Here is a 22,425-nt window from a genome sequence, read left to right as displayed (position 1 = left end):
ATCGTTCACAGCTTTGTGGAAGTTACCTGTGGCGCTGATGTTTAGGCCGAGGTATGTATAGTTTTTTGTGTGCTCTAGGGTAACGGTGTCTAGATGGAATTTGTATTTGTGGTCCTGGCAACTGGACCTTTTTTGGAACACCATTATTTTTGTCTTACTGAGATTTACTGTCAGGGCCCAGGTCTGACAGAATCTGTGCAGAAGATATAGGTGCTGCTGTAGGCCATCCTTGGTTGGGGACATCAGCAAATAGTAGACATTTGACTTCAGATTCTAGTAGGGGGAGGCCGGGTGCTGCAGACTGTTCTAGTGCCCTCGCCAATTCGTTGATATATATGTTGAAGAGGGTGGGGCTTAAGCTGCATTCCTTTCTCACCCCACAGCCCTGTTTAAAGAAATGTGTGTTTTTTTGCCAATTTTAACCGCACACTTGTTGTTTGTGTACATGGATTTTACAATATTGTACGTTTTCCCTCCAACACCACTTTCCATTAATTTGTATAGCAGACCCTCATGCCAAATTGAGTCAAAAGCATTTTTGAAATCAACAAAGCATGAGAAGACTTTGCCTTTGTTTTGGTTTGTTTGTTTGTCAATTAGGGTGTGCAGGGTGAATACGTGGTCTGTCGTACGGTAATTTGGTAAAAAGATAATTTGAAATTTGCTCAGTACATTGTTTTCACTGAGGAAATGTATGAGTCTGCTGTTAATGGTAATGCAGAGGATTTTCCCAAGGTTGCTGTTGACGCATATCCCACAGTTGTTTTTGGGGTCAAATCTGTCTCTACTTTTGTGGATTGGGGTGATCAGTCCTTGGTTCCAAATATTGGGGAAGATGCCAGAGCTAAGGATGTTGCTAAAGAGTTTAAGTATAGGCAATTGGAATTTGTGGTCAGTATATTTTATAATTTCATTTAGGATACAGAATTTTTAGATTTTAGTCATTTAGCAGACACTCTTATCCAGAGCGACTTACAGTTAGTGAGTGCATACATTTTCATACTGGCCTCCCGTGGGAAACGAACCCACAACCCTGGCGTTGCAAGCGCCATGCTCTACCAACTGAGCTACACGGGAATACAGGCCTTTTTGGGTTGAAGTTTTGTATTTTGTCCTGTAGTTCATTCAATGTAATTGGAGAATCCAGTGGGTTCTGGTTATCTTTAATAGTTGATTCTAAGATTTGTATTTGATCATGTATATGTTTTTGCTGTTTGTTCTTTGTTATAGAGCCAAAACGATTGGAGAAGTGGTTTATCCATACATTTCCGTTTTGGATAGATAACTCTTCGTGTTGTTGTTTGTTTAGTGTTTTCCAATTTTCCCAGAAATGGTTAGATTCTATGGATTCTTCAGTTACATTGAGCTGATTTCTGACATACTGTTCCTTCTTTTTCCGTAGTGTATTTCTGTATTGTTTTCGTGATTCACCATATTGAAGGCGTAGGCTCAGGTTTTCTGGGTCTCTGTTTTTGGTTGGATAGGTTTCTCAATTTCTTTCTTAGGTTTTTGCATTCTTCATCAAACCATTTGTCATTGCTGCTAATTTTCTTAGGTTGTAGGCTTGAAATGTTTTGATTTGATAGGGAAGCTGAGAGGTCAAATATACTGTTTAGGTTTTCTACTGCCAAGTTTACACCTTCACTATTACAGTGAAACATTTTGTCCAGGAAGTTGTCTAAAAGAGATTGAATTTGTTGTTGCCTAATTGTTTTTTGGTAGGTTTCCACACTTCTTTCCTTCCATCTATTGCATTTCTTAATATTATTCAGTTCCTTGGCGCCTCATGATTGAGTATTGCTCTGTTCAAGTAGACTGTGATTTTGCTGTGGTCTGATAGGGGTGTCAGTGGGCTGACTGTGAAAGCTCTGAGAGACTCTGGGTTGAGGTCAGTGATAAAGTAGTCTACAGTACTACTGCCAAGAGATGAGCCAGAGGTATACCTACCATAGGAGTCCCCTCGAAGCCAACCATTGACTATGTACATACCCAGCGTGCGACAGAGCTGCAGGAGTTGTGACCTGTTTTTGTTGGTTATGTTGTCGTAGTTGTGCCTAGATGGGCATGTGGGGGAGTCTCTCTCTCTCTCTACATCTCTCTCTCTCTCTCTCTCTCTCTCTCTCTCTCTCTCTCTCTCTCTACATCTCTCTCTCTCTCTCTCTCTACATCTCTCTCTCTCTCTCTATCTCTCTCTCTCTCTCTCTCTCTACATCTCTCTCTCTACATCTCTCTCTACATCTCTCTCTCTCTCTCTCTCTCTCTCTCTCTCTCTCTCTCTCTCTCTCTCTCTCTCTCTCTCTCTCTCTCTCTCTCTCTCTCTCGCTCTCGTTCAAACAACTGTCCAGGGAGCTGCCCGGTGGTAATCGAGAATTCATTGATGCTGAAATAGGTATTTAACATTTTCCCTCTCTTGCTTTGCTTTTCACTCCTCGTTGCTCAATTGATTCAAATGAGAACAATTTGTGCCTAAGCCCCTGTACTCCCCCAATGCCTCCACCTTACTGTCTGTGGGAAATTGCCCCGTAGCAAGGGTTGTCTTTTCAGATAAGATACTGCAAACTACAGAGCTCACTGAATGCCAATGAACAGCTCTTCATTTATTTTCCTCCATTTGTGAACGCTCATCCGTTACGAGCTGTTGAGTCATCACATTGAAAATCGTCTATACATTCTATTAGTAAGTCTCGCTTCTCACGCAGAAGTCGGAGTCAGTGAAGCCTAAGCCAAAGTTTCTCTGGAGATTTCTGTCTAGCCAATTCAACATGTTTAACTCCGCCACCATGTTTAAATGTGCTGCTTACTCTTTCTAAGCCCCCTCATCCGAAGCTCTATTTTTTAATTTATTAATATATAAACTTAACTGACTCAACAAGAAAACATCCACCCCTTGACAAGTCATTGTAAAGAAAAAAGATAACAAAAAAAAACAACGAAAATAATTTGAACCTTGAAGTAACTTTTTACGGGTGGCTTTGACAAGAAGAGAAATCGAAGCTTGCTTCAACGAGGTGAAGGGTTAAGCAACAGTGATGGGACTGAGGAAGGACTGTGTATTATAGCATTAGCAGCACCAGCCATGTGCCATTTATCTCAATAGGGGCCCCTTGAAGGCAGAGCTCTGGTACCTCGCAAACTCCAGCTGAACTGATTCCTTTCTTCAGGTCGCGGGGGTCAGGAGCGTGACTGCTATCAGCTGCAGCCTCGGCCCATCTGTCTTCGTTTAGCTCTGGACTTTGTTTAAAACTAAACTTAGGGATTTCCTCTCCTCTGAGAAATGGGTCAGGGTTAGGTCCCTGAGTTCTTCCTCCTGACCAGGAAAGACTCTGGGTCCCTTTTATAGACTACATTTGGGCCTGGAGTTTGCTGGAATGTCCCTATCAATGGTCTAGCCACAGTAAGTGTTTTTTTATGCTGAATGACTGGCAAGGGTCAGGGCTCAGATACACCAGTAGAGAGTACTTAACACCTCTGAACAGAGTGCCGGCTGTAATTTGTCAACCGAGTGAACACCGATTTTACATGTAGAATCGCATGAAAATGTCAGCAGTCAGACGTCTACAGCGGGTGGTCCCAAAAACACAGCGCACTGAACGATTGGCAAACGAAACGCTAGTTCCACGTTCAGTGCGATGTGTGCCAGCCTTTAGACTTGAATTGACTTTACTGAATTAGTCGATAAGGAAAATTAGGTGAATGCTGATGTCATTACAGTCAAAGCGAGCTCCAATCCCACGGCAGTCAGGTATATCCTACCAGGCCAGAAGGGGACACCGCTCTTTCATCCTAGTGGCTGATTTAGCCTACGAGTGAAGCGGTGGTACGCAGATTGGAAATGAAGCAGTCGTACATGCAAATGGCAGGGGGCTTGAAATGGAATTAGAACTCTACTCTCTCCTGTCCATCAGTGTTCCGTACAAGTACAAGTCTGTTCAGTGTCAGACAGATAAGTGATGGTTCATTATGTGGGGTTCAGTGCATGCAGAGCCACTCTCTTTAAGGGTAATTGCTTTGTATTGTTTGCATGACATGTCAGGTCCATATAGTGTCGAGTCCATGCCAAGAGGAGCTACATGGACAGCCTCATTGACTTTCTGACACTGGGGCTTCACGCCTGTGGCAATTGTCATAATGTCCTCCGTCACCTAATCTAATGACATGCCTATATGAATGACCAGACACTGTTTATGAAACCATTCATGGGAAGCACATTTATTAATTATATTTATGTGTGGATAGCGATGGGATTATGATCTGAATATGGCTAAATTGAATTTCATGCATCGTGAATGGTAATTGATCATTGTAAGAAGTGTGTGGTTTCCATTGGTCAGATGCATGGTCGGTAGTCCTATTTAAGCCCTGTCATTTCCTTGTTTGAGAGACAGGACAGGGTAAGGATGGCATGCTGCAGGGTTTTCAGGCAGTATTGAGCCTAGGTTTTTCTTTGATATAGTTCTACTTATTTTGATTCAGTTCAGTTTGTCTTTGTTGCAACGACCAATTTGCTATTTTGTTTTGTAAATACCTGTTCAGTCGCCGGCATTATTCCTCACTACGGCAAGAAAAATCTCATCTTCATCGTATGCCTTCTCAATGTAAAATCCATAAAATCCAAGTCTAGGTCCAAGAGGCTTCTAAACAGCTTCTACCCCCAAGCCATAAGACTCCTGAACATCTAATCAAATGGCTACCCAGACTTTTTTTTGGTATTCTTTCTTGAAACTGCATTGTTGGTTAAGGGCTTGTAGGTAAGCATTTCACTGTAAGGTGAAACCACACCTGTTCTATTCGGCGCATGTGACAAATAACATTTGATTTCATTTGATTTGTTGTTTAGTTCCTAGCCGTGTTGCTGACTCAGTCAATGCCATGTTTTCTCTTGGTCTTCAGGTCAAACATGTGCTTCTGAAACCATATCTCTCAGTTTATTGTGTTGAAACAGAGAGCCAGGAAGGATAGGTAGGACGATTCCCTGGACTATTAGAAGAGGTGGAGCCCTCTCTCTCTCTCTTCCTCCCCGTTGATATCAGGTCAGGCATGTCTTTGGACGGGCTGTGCCTGTGAGGTGAGGGTCTTCGGTTTGTGTTGCTAATCCCCGGATAGAAGACTGGAGCACAATAGCTGGTTCTTAAGATCCCTAGGTAAAACCAGATGTGGCGGCTAGCTGGCTAATAAATCCACTTTGAAGATCATCAGCGGTGTGTTGTGGTTTTTATTGCCACCATAAATTGGGATATTGGATATCATCACATCATCCTCGTACTTGTTTAGGGGGCCAAAGTCGGGTCAAGCCAGACGTTTTGTCCAAGTCATGCACATTAAAAATGTATGTTGTTGACTCTTTTACTTTACAGGGGAATCGAAAACTCCTGCTTCAGTTGTGTACTGATAACAAGCTGTTAGTGATGGGGGAAAAAATCAACAGTTACACATCGGGATATAATTTCTGACAATATATCGTATCATTTTAACAATATTGCAGTATTATTTTTGCCCTAATTGGCTGTACCTTCATAGCTTGTTCTCCATTTTCTTTTTAAATAGGGAGCCAATTTGTTTTCAGCACTTTTATGTCTGATCAAAACTCGTTTTCTCATGGCTCTCTCTTGTCCCTCTGCAGCAGACATATGGTGAGCAATATGTTTGGAACATCAAATCGCAATAAAATCACGGTGTCGAATAGCAATACATATTGAATCATGAGAATCGTGAGAATCGCAGTGCATATATCGGCACCTAAGTATTATGATAATATCGTATCCTGACGTCTCTGGTAATTCCCAGCCCTACATGCTACTTTCCAACACACTTCCCCACAGCTATCTTAGGGGTTTGTTATCCTGTATTACACCAGAATATACAGGCATACACTATATATACAAAAGTGTGTGAACACCCCTTCAAATTAGTGGATTCGGCTTTTCCAGCCACACCAGTTGCTGACAAGTGTATACAATCGAGCACACAGCCATGCAATCTCCATATACAAACACTGGCAGTAGAATGGCCTTACTGATGTCACGGTTCTCTAAGACCGAACCCAGAAGCAGACCAGGACAAGGTGAGTTGAACGAATGTGAGTGTTTATTTACAGATTCAAAAGATGCAGAATAATCCAGGAGACGGAGCGGGTGGCGGAGATGAGTAGGTGGTGGTGAAGTGGCAGATTAACTGATGGCACGGCAGGGGTTGGGTGAAGGTTCCGGGAGAATGACTGTAGACAGAAAAAACGGAGGTAAGTACAAGGCAGGTCAACAAGGTGCAAAAAACAACAAAACTAACGCTAGTACTCAGAGGCTGATACTCTGGCAAAACATACTGTTAATGGCTAACGATCCGGCAGGGAATGGATGTCAGGTCAGAGCTTATGAAGGGATGATGATCAGGACCAGGTGTGCCGAAGCTGATGAGAAGCAGGTGCGGGTAATCGAGAGATCACCCGCCTAGCAACGTCGCCCGGCAACCGGACAGGGTGCGTTCAGGAACCTTCGGGAAACAGGAGATTCAGAGCAGAAAAACGGCAACACAGGCAGGAACAGACTCAGGACGCAGGGTTCATGACAACTGAAGAGCTCAGTGACTTTCAACGTGGCACCGTCATAGGATGTCACCTTTCCAACAAGTCAGTTCGTCAAATTTCTGCCCTGCTAGAGCTTCCCCGGTCAACTGTAAGTGCTGTTATTGTGAAGTGGAAATGTCTAGAAGCAACAACGGCTCAGCCGCGAAGTGGTAGAACACACAAGCTCACAGAATGGGACCGCCTAGTGCTGAAGTTCGTAGCGCGTAAAAATCATCTGTCCTCTGTTGCAAAACTCACTACAGAGTTCCAAACTGCCTCTCTGGAGGCAAAGTCAGCACAAGAACTGTTAGTCTGGAGCTTCATGAAATGGGTTTCCATGGCCGAGCAGCTGCACACAAGCCTAAGATCACCATGCGCAATGCCAAGCGTCGGCTGGAGTGGTGTAAAGCTTGCTGCCATTGGACTCTGGAGCAGTGAAAACGCGTTCTATGGAGTGCTGAATCACGCTTCACCATCAGGCAGTCCAACAGACTAATCTGGGTTTGGCGGATGCCAGGAGAACGCTACCTGCCCGAATGCATAGTGCCAACTGTAAAGTTTTGTGGAAGAGGAATAATGGTCTGAGGCTGCTTTTCATGGTTAGTTCCAATGAAGGGAAATCTTAAAGCTACAGGGTACAATGACATTCTAGACCATTCTGTGCTTCCAACTTTGTGGCAACAGTTTGGGGAAGGCCCTTTCCTGTTTTAGCATGACAATGCCCCCGTGCACAAAACGAGGTCCATATAGAAATGGTTTGTCGAGATCGGTGTGGAAGAACTTGACTGGCCTGCACAGAGCCCTGACCTCAACCCCATCGAATACCTTTGGAATGAATTGGAACGCCGACAGCGAGCCAGGCATAATCGCCCAACATCAGTGCCCGACCTCACTAATGCTCTTGTGGCTGAATGGAAGCAAGTCCCTGCAGCAATGTTCCAACATCTAGTAGAAAGCCTTCCCAGAAGAGTGTAGGCTGTTATAGCAGCAAAGAGGGGACCAACTCCATTTTAATGCCCATGATTTTGGAATTAGATGTTCGACGAGCAGGTGTCCACATACTTTTGGTCATGTGGTGTAGCTGCTTGGGACTAACTTTAACCTTAAAATAATCTAGAAAAGAAGGATAGTGCTGGGTATATATAGTTCGCTATAACCCAGCACTGTCCTTTCCTAAAATGGTTTCAGATTATTGGGGGTAAGGAAAAGGTTTTCCACAAGCAGCCTCAACTTTTAAGGTCTGCATAATACACACACACATACACACACACATTCAGTTGTCTCTCTCTCTGGCTGTTTACACAGGCAGCCCAATTCTGATATATATTTTTTCCACTAATTGCTCTTTTGATCAATCACATTAGATATTTTTCAGAGCTGATATGATTGGTCAAAAGACCAATTAGTGAAAAAAAGGGTCAGAATTGGGCTGCCTGTCTAAACACAGCCTCTGAAATGATGAAATCTGTGGAGAGCAAACAACCATTGAATATGAGCTCTCAGTGGTGTGCATCCCTCCCTTCACAATACGCTCTCTGTATCTGCAAAGCCTTACAGACTGAGAGGAATATTATACAATTGTGAATCGACATGTGGTATTATACTGTATAACCCTACAACGTTTCCCTATACAGAGCCTGTATCCCTCTCTTTAGAGAACCTTGGCCCTGGGTATGTGAATGTGAAAGAAATGGGACACAGGTGAAAATGCTAAATATATTTCAGCCTCTCTAACCTCACCTCTGAAGTATTGTGGTTCACCGTTCTATAAAAAGCACAATGGAACAGAATGGGAATGAATAAATTAATGGATGAATTAATGAATTAATGAATGGATGGATGAATGAATGAATGAACAAATTAATGGATGGATGGATGGATGGATGGATGGATGAATGAATGAATGAATGAATGAATGAATGAATGAATGAATGAATGAATGGCTGGATGGATGGATGGATGAATGGATGAAAGAATGGATGAATGAATGGAAATGAATGAATGGGAATGAATTAATGAATTAATAGAGAGGGAACATCTGCATTAAAACAGTGTCTTTCATCTACATTGGTGTCATAGAAATATAATAAATTTCTATGATAGGTGTGCTCTGTCATAGAATCTATTATTCTATATGTGCATTCTATAGGCTGCGTACAATGACGTGGTTGCTCAACTTTTCTATGGATGATCACAAAAGCCTAATGTCACACAATAGCCTAATGTTTCACTCTGTGCCACTGGGGAAAAGTAAAGAACAAATTAATTCCCAAAGTAGAATAGAATATAAATATATTCCACGAAGAGTAGTTTCACCAAGAGTGAAAATTGCTTTTGTCTTCGCTGTACCTTATTAAATTCATATTTCTTCACTTACATTGACCCTGATGTGGTAGCCTGCAGCACTTAAAGTCAGTAGGGGGTCGATTCTCATTGCCTTTATTAGCCTGTTCTGCTGACTGTGTTGGTTGGACTTGTGTGCATCTCTAGAGTCTTAATTATCACCACTAAAACAGCCGCCTATAAACCAACCAAGAATACCACTGTTTCAGACTAGAGCTGATGGTTAAAGGTGATGATGGTTAGGGGGTTAGTCCGTTGAGGTAGACCATGGCCCCTAACCAGTGTCCCCCTCTCTGTCTGTGTGTACATACAGTGGGGGAAAAAAGTATTTAGTCAGCCACCAATTGTGCAGGTTCTCCCACTTAAAAAGATGAGAGAGGCCTGTAATTTTCATCATAGGTACACGTCAACTATGACAGACAAAATGAGAATAAAATATCCAGAAAATCACATTGTAGGATTTTTAATGAATTTATTTGCAAATTATGGTGGAAAATAAGTATTTGGTCAATAACAAAAGTTTCTCAATACTTTGTTATATACCCTTTGTTGGCAATGACACAGGTCAAACGTTTTCTGTAAGTCTTCACAAGGTTTTCACACACTGTTGCTGGTATTTTGGCCCATTCCTCCATGCAGATCTCCTCTAGAGCAGTGATGTTTTTGGGCTGTCGCTGGGCAACACGGACTTTCAACTCCCTCCAAAGATTTTCTATGGGGTTGAGATCTGGAGACTGGCTAGGCCACTCCAGGACCTTGAAATGCTTCTTACGAAGCCACTCCTTCGTTGCCCGGGCGGAGTGTTTTGGATCATTGTCATGCTGAAAGACCCAGCCACGTTTCATCTTCAATGCCCTTGCTGATGGAAGGAGGTTTTCACTCAAAATCTCACGATACATGGCCCCATTCATTCTTTCCTTTACACGGATCAGTCGTCCTGGTCCCTTTGCAGAAAAACAGCCCCAAAGCATGATGTTTCCACCCCCATGCTTCACAGTAGGTATGGTGTTATTTGGATGCAACTCAGCATTCTTTGTCCTCCAAACACGATGAGTTGAGTTTTTACCAAAAAGTTATATTTTGGTTTCATCTGACCATATGACATTCTCTCAATCCTCTTCTGGATCATCCAAATGCACTCTAGCAAACTTCAGACGGGCCTGGACATGTACTGGCTTAAGCAGGGGGACACGTCTGGCACTGCAGGATTTGAGTCCCTGGCGGCGTAGTGTGTTACTGATGGTAGGCTTTGTTACTTTGGTCCCAGCTCTCTGCAGGTCATTCACTAAGTCCCCCGTGTGGTTCTGGGATTTTTGCTCACCGTTCTTGTGATCATTTTGACCCCACGGGTGAGATCTTGCGTGGAGCCCCAGATCGAGGGAGATTATCAGTGGTCTTGTATGTCTTCCATTTCCTAATAATTGCTCCCACAGTTGATTTCTTCAAACCAAGCTGCTTACCTATTGCATATTCAGTCTTCCCAGCCTGGTGCAGGTCTACAATTTTGTTTCTGGTGTCCTTTGACAGCTCTTTGGCCATAGTGGAGTTTGGAGTGTGACTGTTTGAGGTTGTGGACAGGTGTCTTTTATACTGATAACAAGTTCAAACAGGTGCCATTAATACAGGTAAAGAGTGGAGGACAGAGGAGCCTCTTAAAGAAGAAGTTACATGTCTGTGAGAGCCAGAAATCTTGCTTGTTTGTAGGTGACCAAATACTTATTTTCCACCATAATTTGCAAATAAATTCATTAAAAATCCTACAATGTGATTTTCAGGATTTTTTTTTCTCAATTTGTCTGTCATAGTTGACGTGTACCTATGATGAAAATTACAGGCCTCTCTCATCTTTTTAAGTGGGAGAACTTGCACAATTGGTGGCTGACTAAATACTTTTTTCCCCCACTGTAATGGAGGCTTTATTCGTCTGTAGCCCTTTGGTTAGTGCTCTCTCTATTTCTCCCCTTCCCTCAATCTCTTTGTTTCTTTCACATTCCCACCCTCCCCCCTGTGAGAGTGGGAACTTTATACATAGATGCTCTCTCTCTCTCCGTGCTATGGCTTTGGTTTGCTCTCTCTCCCCACCTCTCTTCTGTTTCTCTCCACATCACCACCACCTCACCGCCCCTCTCTGACTATGCAGTGGATATGTTATTACTTTGACCAAGACTATTTCTCTTTCTCTCTCTCTCTCTCTCTCTCTCTCTCTCTCTCTCTCTCTCTCTCTCTCTCTCTCTTCTCTCTCTCTCTCTCTCTCTCTCTCTCTCTCTCTCTCTCTCTCTCTCTCTCTCTCTCTCTCTCTCTCTCTCTCTCTCTCTCTCTCTCTCTCTCTCTCTCTCTCTCTCTCTCTCTCTCTCTCTCTCTCTCTCTCTCTCTCTCTCTCTCTCTCTCTCTCTCTCTCTCTCTCTCTCTCTCTCTCTCACTCTCTCTCGCATGCTCTGCCCCCTTCTCTCTCTCTCTCTGACTATGCAATGGATATGTTATAATGTTGACTTATAAGATTACATACATTCCTATAGAGTCTATAGTCATCCTGACCACTGACCCTTCCCAACATAATTATTTTGGGCAGGGACTCAACTTTTGACCCATCTCTTAATACAAGCCTATGACATTTGTGTCTATAATTACAAAAGAGCATTTCTTAAGCCTTTAATGAATTTAAGATGTCTAAAGGCCATGTGTAAAACTTTTACACAGTCTAATAGAAATTGTCACAGCGAGGCAGGCTTGTATATGGGATAGCAGTGCTCATTGACCGTATAGCCTTTTAAAGTCATCTACAGTGTCACACAGCCTTTTAGTCATGCTGCAGTGAACCTGTTTGATGTGCTGCCAACTCTTGTTTAATCACTGGCAGACCCTGCCCCTTAATACAGTACATAGCAGGGGTGCAACTTTGGTTTTAGAAGTGTAATTAATTATTATTATTTATTTTTTTGATCCAGTCGGAAAAACACTCCAAACAGCCTACCCAACCGCTCGGAGGAGTCCGCATGGTCCTATAGCACACCGTTGCCTCGTTTTGCCTCACATTCCATTGATAAAACTGGGGGGTCAAAAAATGGGCATTCTGTACTTTATTTGGATTCAATGTGGTCTAATTAAGCAATAAGGCACGAGGGGGTGTGGTATATGGCCAATATACCACGGCTAAAGGCTGTTTTTTAAGCACGACGCAACGCGGAGTGCCTGGTTACAGCCCTTAGCCGTGGTATATTGGCCATATACCACAAACCCCCGAGGTGCCTTATTGCTATTATAAACTGGTTACCAACGTAATTAGAGTAGTAAAAATAAATGTTTTTTCATACCGTGGTATACGGTCTGATATACCACGGCTGTCAGCCAATCAGCATTCAGGGCTCGAACCACCCAGTTTATAATCAGTGTTCTCCTTCATTCTGCTTGTTATGCTTTAACTGGGTCATGTGACTAATATGTTTCCTCAGACATTTATTAATTGATTGAGAAATGAATTGGGAAGTAAACAAACTAACCAAACCCGATCAATACTTGAGTTGTGATCCCATGGAGAGTTGTTGGAAAGGCTGAAAACAACTTCAAATAAAATATGTAGATGTTTTTAGATGTTTTTAGATGTTTTCAGCTTCTTAACTTTTTTGTGAGATATCTTTTTATTGATTAGGGAGATTGTTGGGTTTAGAAGCCGAATTACATCAAGTCGATATTTGTTGTGACCCCATCTTGGAGATGTCTGAAAGACAGAAAATTACTTGAATATTGAAAAATATGTTTACTAAAGGGCATTCAGTAACAGAACCGTCAACGACCATTATAAAGCTGGCTTTAAAAAGGTAATCGTTATTGAAACCAACTGTTTTCAATTTAATTGAATCGTGCTGTTCTTATGTAGCCTACTTCACATTACACTGTCTGTATTTTCACAGTCTACAACATGAGAGCACCGTGAGAGCACCGTTGAGAGCACCGTGAGAGCACCGTTGAGATCACCGTTGAGAGCACCGTGAGAGCACCGTGAGAGCACCGTGAGAGCTCCGTGAGAGCACCGTGAGAGCACCGTGAGAGCACCGTTGAGATCACCATGAGAGCACTGTGAGAGCATCGTGAGAGCACCGTGAGAGCACCATGAGAGCACCGTGAGAGCACCGTGAGAGCACTACGAACATGGCGTGCATTTGATTTGTGTTTTCCTGCAAGCAGCAATTTGTTGCTCTCCTCATTGTTATTCACTCTCATTGTGTAACAGAGGACAAGGCAACAAGACTGGCTTATTTTAAGTCATCTGCAACTGTTGACATTAAACAACCTTTACTCACTCCTTCAGCCAACCCTAGCTATCAATCTGATGTAGGGTCCGTCATTTTATTCTAGCCCCTGGTTCAAGCTGTGTTGGTGCTGGGCTGGAACAAAAATGTGCACCACCCCCACAGGGATCATGCTGGAATGGGTTGAGAAACAATTAAAACCATCTGTGTAGATATGTAACATCTATAGATCATAGATCATCAACTGTCTAAATAAAGTTAGTTACCCTACCCCATAATGGACAGACTCATTCCTGTGCTATACAGTAAGAAACACTACTCAGCTTCTTCTGATACCAGCTTATCAAGAGCCTCATTGTAGAGCAGTGTGTAACATATGGAAGCTGGTCACTTATCTCATAGACTTTAATCTCAACATGAATCATGCTTCCGACCAGGAAAAACTCCTGGCCCTAGTCATAACCCCTGCATAACATTGTCATAAACTTGATGTAGGGTCCTCATCATGACGGAACACACAGGTGAAGAGTCACTGCGATGCTTGTCCAAAACGCTGAGGCACTTTATTTAGAGGCCATCCAAACAGAGCTGGTCTCATTGAATCAGCAGCTAAACCAATCACATGCTAAACGGAGCCACCTGGAGGGGAGATTTAAAGTGTGTGTGTGTGTGTGTGTGTGTGTGTGGACAAGGTTTGGCTCTTCTGTCATGGCTTAACTATATAGATTAGATACGGTGATGTCACCTGTTGGATGGAGGAGATAGTGGTAATGTGGATAAAGTTTCCTGATTGGCCAGGTCGACCTGTTGGTCCATACCTCGCGGGGTTAATCACCAGACACAATCTCATTCATTGTGCCGTCTCCATGGCGATATCATTCCATAAGCGACGCAAGGCAATTCGATTGGACGGACGTCACGGATGATACAGAACCTTGAGAAAATGATTGATTGTACAGATCGGTTGCTGAATTAATGTGGGACCATTTGAGCTCCAAGCCTGTTATCCATTGGCGACAGGTATTGCATGCCTTCATTTGCCCCTGTGGCCAATTCAGTATTCACCCCCAGTATAATGTGGAGCAGGCCTTCTTTCTACACCTGGTGTCAGTAGAAATGTTACCTTGCTGCTGAGCTGTGGGCGATGTTGTCCATGAATACCATCCGTGGGTGTCTGTCAGAAGCTGTGTGTGTGTGTATTTGTGTGTGTTTGTGTGTGTCAGTGGAGCGTTCTGCCTCACTAAGCCCATGTGAAAAATGTTCACACCTGCTTTCATAGGTGACTGACTGCAGTGTGTGTGTGTGTGTGTGTGTGTGTGTGTGTGTGTGTGTGTGTGTGTGTGTGTGTGTGTGTGTGTGTGTGTGTGTGTGTGTGTGTGTGTGTGTGTGTGTGTGTGTGTGTGTGTGTGTGTGTGTGTGTGTGTGTGTGTGTGTGTGTGTGTGTGTGTGTGTGTGTGTGTGTGTGTGTGTGTGTGTGTGTGTGTGTGTGTGTGTGTGTGTGTGTGTGTGTGTGTGTGTGTGTGTGTGTGTGTGTGTGTGTGTACAATTCTTGTTGAGACAGGATCACCACACTTCCAAATGAAACATTTATTTCAGCTTGGCTATTTACAGTTGTTCCTTTGGGCTGCTTGTCTGAGCTTGTTTGAGCAAGTGAAAGCAACAGAGAACACAACAACACTCAACAGAGACTTTTAGCATGAATACTTTATAACCCCTAGTATGACTCAGAGACTTGACCTCTGTGGCAAATGATTATATCAATTATTAAATTACTGTTCATGTACTTAAGCTAAGCAGCACAGGCTTGTGTTGGCTTATTGTCCAATGAAACAATATGATAAACCCCCAAATAAATAAATAAACAAATAAATGAAGTATTTAATATATAGCAGATTTACAGACAGGCAGACACAGGTCAAACAAACATACAGTTGAAGTCGGAAGTTAACATACACCTTAGCCAAATACATTTAAACTCAGTTTTTCACAATTCCTGATATTTAATCCTAGTAAAAATTCCCTGTCTTAGGTCAGTTAGGATCACCACTTTATTTTAAGAATGTGAAATGTCAGAATAATTGTAGAGAGAATTATTTATTTCAGCTTTTATTTATTTCATCACATTCCCAGTGGGTCAGATGTTTACATACACTCAATTAGTATTTGGTAGCATTGCCTTTAAATTGTTTAACTTGGGTCAAACGTTTCGGGTAGCCTTCCACAAGCTTCCCACACTAAGTTGGGTGAATTTTGGCCCATTCCTCCTGACAGAGCTGGTGTAACTGAGTCAGGATTGTAATTGTATGCCTCCTTGGTCGCACACGCTTTTTCAGTTCTGCCCACTAATTTTCTGTAGGATTGAGGTCAGGGCTTTGTGATGGCCACCCCAATACCTTGACTTTGTTGTCCTTAAGCCATTTTGCCACAACTTTGGAAGTATGCTTGTGGTCATTGTCCATCTGGTAGAGCACGGCGCTTGTAACGCCAAGGTAGTGGGTTCGATCCCCGGGACCACCCATACACAAAAATGTATGCACGCATGACTGTAAGTCGCTTTGGATAAAAGCGTCTGCTAAATGGCATATTATATATTATTATATATGTTGCTTCAATATATCCACATAATTTTCCTTCCTCATGATGCCATCTATTTTGTGAAGTGCACCAGTCCCTCCTGCAGCAAAGCACCCCCACAGTATGATGCTGCCACCCCCGTGCTTCACGGTTGGGATGGTGTTCTTCGGCTTGCAAGGCACCCCCTTTTTCCTCCAAACATAACGATGGTCATTATGGCCAAACAGTTCTATTTTCGTTTTATCAGACCAGAGGACATTTCTCCAAAAAGTACGATCTTTGTCCCATGTGCAGTTGCAAACCGTAGTCTGGCTTTTTTATGGCGGTTTTGGAGCAGTGGCTTCTTCCTTGCTGAGCGGCCTTTCAGTTTATGTCGATATAGGACTCGTTTTACTGTGGATATAGTCCCTTTTCTACCTGTTTCCTCCAGCATCTTCACAAGGTCCTTTGCTGTTGTTCTGGGATTGATTTGCACTTTTCGCACCAAAGTACATTCCTCTCTAGGAGACAGAATGTGTCTTCTTCCTGAGTGGTATGATGGCTGCATGGTCCCATGGTGTTTACACTTGCGTACGATTGTTTGTACAGATGAATGTGGTACCTTCAGGCATTTGGGAATTGCTCCCAAGGATGAACCAGACTTGTGGAGATCTACACATTTTTTCTGAGGTCTTGGCTGATTTCTTTTGATTTTCCCATGATGTCAAGCAAAGAAGCACTGAGTTTGAAGGTAGGCCTTGAAATACATCCACAGGTACACCTCCAATTGACTCAAATTATGTCAATTAGCCTATCAGAAGCTTCTAAAGCCATGACATAATTTTCTGGAATTTTCCAAGCTGTTTAAAGCACAGTCAACTTAGTGTATGTAAAGTTCTGACCCACTGGAATTGTGATACAGTGAATTATAAGTGAAATAATCTGTCTGTAAACAATTGTAGGAAAAATTACTTGTGTCATGCACAAAGTAGATGTTCTAACCGACTTGCCAAAACTATAGTTTGTTAACAAGAAATTTGTGGAGTGGTTGAAAAATGAGTTTTAATGACTCCAACAGTGGCGGCTCCTGAAAAAATTCTCAGGAGGGGCAATTTTTCTGATGATTTAGGTGACCTACACACATTTTAAAAAAGATATGTCCAGCAACAACATGAAGACAAGGGCAGCATATAAGTCAATACCAGAAGCATTTATTGACTGATCTCAAAAGTGTTGGCTTACCAGGGTTGGTGGAGCCCTCAGTTTCATCTTTGCCTCGCAAAGCTAACTCAAACACTCCGCAAAACTTCACACACTGGATTAGCCGGCTGAGGATGTGGCGGTTCTTGCTAATGTCGTAGTAAATATATTTGTTATAGTGAATATGGAATATGATATGTTGAGTAAAATGTTGTGCTAAGATCTATTTAGGTCAGGAGCTGGTTATAAGTTCTGTTCCTATCCAATAACAATGGACAAAAGGGTCCTATCTTGTCAGCCTTGTCAGCAGGTGGCCAAGGACAACACCCACGCCATAGGCCTCTCAGTTCTTCCAACTCACGAGTTCTTGCTCTGAGGACACACACACACACACAAACACACACACACACACATCATCACTGTTAAACACACACACACACACACACATCATCACTGTTAAACACACACACACACACACAAAAATCCCCTCTCTTAGGCTGAACATTTGAAGACAGAGAACCCGACTCAGAGCCAATGCAACAGTGACAGTAGCCTGCAGGGGACCTCGCCCAACTCATCAGGACCAATCAGAAGATCAGAACTACTAGATTGAACCTACTTCATTTATTGCATAAAATGTCTGCACACAATGTTTCGGGGCTCTCTTCAGATAATAATAATAATAATAATAATAATAATAATATGCCATTTAGCAGACGCTTTTATCCAAAGCGACTTACAGTCATGCGTGCATACATTTTTGTGTATGGGTGGTCCCGGGGATCGAACCCACTACCTTGGCGTTACAAGCACCATGCTCTACCAGCTGAGCTACAGAAAGTGGATACTCATGGATGCGCATTGCAATTGTAAAATGTCAACACAATTGGAGACACCACGTCATTTTTGGAGACATGTTATTGACAGTAAACTATTGTAGATGCGACTGCTAACTAACTAAAACATTTTAGCTGGCTAGCTAATCATCTTAGCTAAATGTGGGGCAAACAATTCAGTTATTTACCGTTAATTTGAGGGATTGGGGTGAAAGAAATCGAGTTACATAGTGATACTTTACGATATACTGTATTGACAATATCGCAATATTTTAGCGCTAGTTGGCTGTACCTGCACCAAAACACCATTATTGTTCCTTCATAGCTTGTTCTCAATCTTTTCACATTGGGAGCCAATTTGTTTTCAGCACTTTTATTTCCATGACTGATCAAAACTCGTTCTCATGGCTTTCTGATCCCTCTGCAACAGACATATGGTGCGCAATAAAATCACAGTATCGAATCGCAATACGTATAGAATCATGAGACTCGCAATGCTGATGCATATATCTTATCGTGAGGTTCCTGGCAATTCCCAGGCCAAGTTCATTTGCCACAACAAATCTCTTCGCTAGCAAACGCGATGTCTTCTCCAAAACGGCAATGTGTCTCCAGCAATGTTTACTTTTTTGACGTTCTATGGCATCTCCACTTTCCAAGCATATATGACCACATGTAATATTTTGGTAAGTGATGCAAATAGTGAACTATGTAGGGCCAGGATGTAAAATATATGTAGCTGCAGCAATTTCTCTTATCTGATATGGTAAGTAATGGGGCTTAATTTATAGCTCCCTAAGAGTTTGACGAACGGGTCCGTGAACGCGATTCCAGATATATTTACCTCTGAATAAACTGCCTTTATTACACCATATCCACATCCAGTAAACTTGTGATTATCAACACTAACCTCATCGTTGTGGCGGCGGACAGCTAGCCTGTATCCCTCGTCATCCAGTTGAGTGAGTGGCAATGTCTTTTTTCGTTCGTACCAATTTTTGGAAAATCCTCGGGTGTAGGACTTTCCGCCTTTAGTAGAAACCTGTTGAATTATTAAATTTGGTCTGGGAGGTCCTAATTGTTTCGTTGCCAATTTATCTTAATTTGTTCGCCGACAAAAAGGAACTTCTTTCAAACAATCCACTCTTTTCTCAGTTACGTTCATGGTTACGTAACGTATGACGAAAGCGCGTAAGTGCAAGCCCACAGACACCCATTGAGATTGTATTGAAGGCTCTGAAATTTGAAAAAAATAGATTTTACATGGGAGTCTATGACAGAAGTTCTGGGCGATTTTCAATCTGACTGAAATCGCCCCAAAAGGGGGTGGAGCCATTTGAAGCACGACTTTAGCCTGATTCGACATTTAGTGGCAGTGTGGCACTGTGGCAGATCAGACGTATAGATTACAACACTGATAACTACTGTTGCAGTGATATAATTGATTAGAAAAAAAATCCCTTCCTTTTCCCGTTTGGCAGTGCGTCGCCCATATCGCCCTATTGAACAGGCCGTCCCTGGACTCCAACCTAAGTGTATGTAAACTTCAGACTTCAACTGTATGTACGGTAAACTCCAGGTAAAAGACCAATGCAAAGTCAAAATCCTGAACTTGTCATAACTGCACCCCCTCAATAAGAGAAGTCATCACCTGACTGTGCTTTTAGTCAACCAACACACTGACATCTAACATCTCCATTTTGTGCGTACATTCTCCTGTGCTATGCGTAGGGATAAACACCAACGTTTTTTTACATTACCTTGGAAATAATGGATGACGCAGCGAGACGAGGCGGAGCCGAGGTAATGTACAGAACGGAGGCGTTTGTCCCACTTATTCCACAGTTTTCAACAAACAATATTAAAGCACACATTTACCGATATAAATAACGATCATGATATTTTCATTTTGATAAGTGAATTCATACTTTCTCATCTTTCCACTAAATCTGGTCGTAGTTCTATCGCTGTTGTTCATTATTTTTGTTCTATATCTATGGACAAGACCCGTTCGTTCTTTTTATTCGCTTGCCATGCTGTTTGGCAACTTTCTTATCCCTTGCTTTCTAGCTAGCCAACTACGGCTAACACAGTCACGTCAACCTCTGCAGCCAGAATAACCAAAAAAGTAGCTGCATTTGCATTTGTTTAAGATGGTTTCTACTGACATTCATTTGGATACATCCATAACAATGAGCTGATCATGTGCGATTTTGCCTGGCATAGAAAGGTTTGCCTTCTCGTCAGGGCACTGTGGCCAGAAGCTAGCTAAATAGTTTGTTGCTAGCAAACCTGCCAATATGACGACCGAATTCAATATCAGTTGCTGAAAACAGCTGGTCAAACTAGAAACATGTGGGAGGATTTGACAGCATAGCGCCACTTGCGACACGACTGCAACATTAAAGGACCGTAGAAATGTATGTTCATCCCATCACTCACCATGTTAGGTAATCAGATGTCTCTGCAAAAACAAATTAATGCTAGCTAGCTAAGTTCTCGTTGGACAATTTGCAATGTATCCAATAATCGGTTTCTGTGGTTGTTGGTTTAGCTTTCTGTAACTTTGTAGCATGTGCAGTGCTTTCTACTGCGTCATGATTAGGTGTCCTGTATATCTGGTTCAATGCCCATTCTAAATTGCCCTTCTAGCCAATCAGAAACGAGTATTCAACAATGCTGTGGTATAAAGTTAATTATAAACTGGGTGGTTCGAGCCCTGAATGCTGATTGGCAGATAGCCGTGGTATACCACGGGTATGACAAAACATTAATTTTTACTGCTCTAATTACGTTGGTAACCAGTTTATAATAGCAATAAGGCACCTCGGGGGTTTGTGGTATATGGCCAATATACCACGGCTAAGGGCTGTGTCTAGGCACTCCGCGATGCGTCATGCATAAGAACAGCCCTTAGCCATGGTATATTGGCCACATACCACACCCCCTTATGCCTTATTGCTTAAATAATGCTTGTATAATGGTCACAGCATATAGTGAGTGAACATCTATTTTCATTTTAAAGAAATGTGTCCTCCTCATCAACTACTGGCCTCCCTCATTGTTCATGTGTGGTTTTATTCTTTGTCATTCGTTGCTTCCCCATCTCTCTCAGTGTGGCGTTGTTTTTTTCATCCACAACACCTGGTCCCAGTCACAGTGTAGTAGTGCGTGAGGTATATGTCCCATTCCGGAACACCGCATCAGATGCCAGGCATTCTTTAGGGAAGTCTTTTTGTCCATTGGTGGCCTGTCTCTTCAGTGCTACAGCACGGTAGTCCACCTGTTCACCGTCCAGCCCAGACTCCAACCAACGGAAACACACGATCCTCTGGAACGACCGGCGGAAGTTATCTGACACAAAGCCGTAGAGGATGGGGTTGGCGCCGCTGTTGGCGTAACTCAGGATGACGAAGAGCTGGGTGACCATGGGGTTGGGGGGGTGGTGGAACACGCTAACCAGCTGGACGATGTAGAAAGGCATCCAGCAGAGCACAAAAACCGTCACCACACACAACACCATCCGCGTGATCTTTTTCTCCGAGCGCCGCCGCTGCAGCCAACCGGCTTTGAGCCCGACCGCCCGCATGCGCGCCACCATCAGGCAGTAGCAGAGGCAGATTGCACCCACAGGAAGCAGGAAGCCTAGCAGGAAGGTGTAGACCACAAACGCCTCCGACCATGCTGCCTCGGGCCACAGGAAGTTGCAGTCCACACCGCCGTCCTGCGCCGGGACCGTGTCGGCGAATATGATGATGGGGAGGATGACGAGGAGCGAGAGGCCCCACACGCAGACGTTGACCAGTTTGGCCACAGTCGGTCGGCGGTAGCGGGCAGCCTTGATAGGGTGAACCACGGCCACGTATCGATCCACGCTCAACACCGTCAGACAGAAGATGGACGTAAACATGTTGATGCCGTCCACGCTCAACACCAGACGGCACATGAGCGAGCCAAATGGCCAATGACGTACAGCCGCCGATGTCGCCAGAAACGGCACACTCAACATAAACAGTTCATCTGCAATTGCCAGATTCAATATATAAATATTGGTGGCGGTTTTCATCTTGGCGTACTTAAGGATAACATAGATAACCATGGTGTTGCCTGTTAGACCCACGCAGCAGACCAGGGCGTAGATGGAGGGGATGATGATCTTGCTGGCGTCAGGTTCCTGGTCGTAGTCCTCATAGTCTAAGCTGGAGTTGTAGGGGAAGCCGGTGGGGTACACTGGGTAGTCGCCGGTCCCATTGGCGGCCATGTTGTCCATTTTGTCCAGTTTACCTCAAGTTTCGGTTTCTCCTACTGAGATCTGACTTTGTGTATATGTTTTTTTGTAAAACGGGTGGGTCTAATCCTGAATGCTGATTGGTTAAACCCACGTTCCAGCCGGTGTCTATTCCACAAGTTACCACTGGCTAAATCTATGAGTCTCTCAGTCACATTATAGAATATAGTTTTATATTCTTCGTTATCGCCAAAGTGTTACTTTAGTGTAAAGTACCATGGGTCTCTGTTAAATTCCTTTAATAAATGGGTCCGAAAGGAGTGACGAAGGAGCAGAAGAGATCCTCATTCTTTGTATAGGTGCGGCTCTGAAGAGACAGGAGAGAATGAAATGTCTGTAAAGTGTTATTCTCTTATCTCACGGTCCATGTGTGACATAGATGGGGGTTAATCTGAACTA

At 43.2% G+C, this 22,425-nt stretch overlaps 1 protein-coding gene across 1 annotated transcript; it reads right to left on the bottom strand.

Moving 5' to 3' along the window:
* Positions 1 to 20,892: 20,892 nt before the first annotated feature.
* LOC311133089 (somatostatin receptor type 1-like) lies at positions 20,893 to 22,008 on the bottom strand (the record flags this gene model as incomplete). Its single annotated transcript, XM_084166524.1, has 1 exon — positions 20,893 to 22,008. The coding sequence occupies one exon, from the start codon at positions 22,006 to 22,008 to the stop codon at positions 20,893 to 20,895; it is 1,116 nt and encodes a 371-aa protein (XP_084022650.1).
* Positions 22,009 to 22,425: the final 417 nt, after the last annotated feature.

This window comes from Coregonus lavaretus, assembly GCF_964263955.1.
Source record: "Coregonus lavaretus genome assembly, chromosome: 7".
Lineage (NCBI taxonomy): Eukaryota > Metazoa > Chordata > Actinopteri > Salmoniformes > Salmonidae > Coregonus > Coregonus lavaretus.
This window is presented reverse-complemented; position numbering and strand designations above follow the sequence as displayed.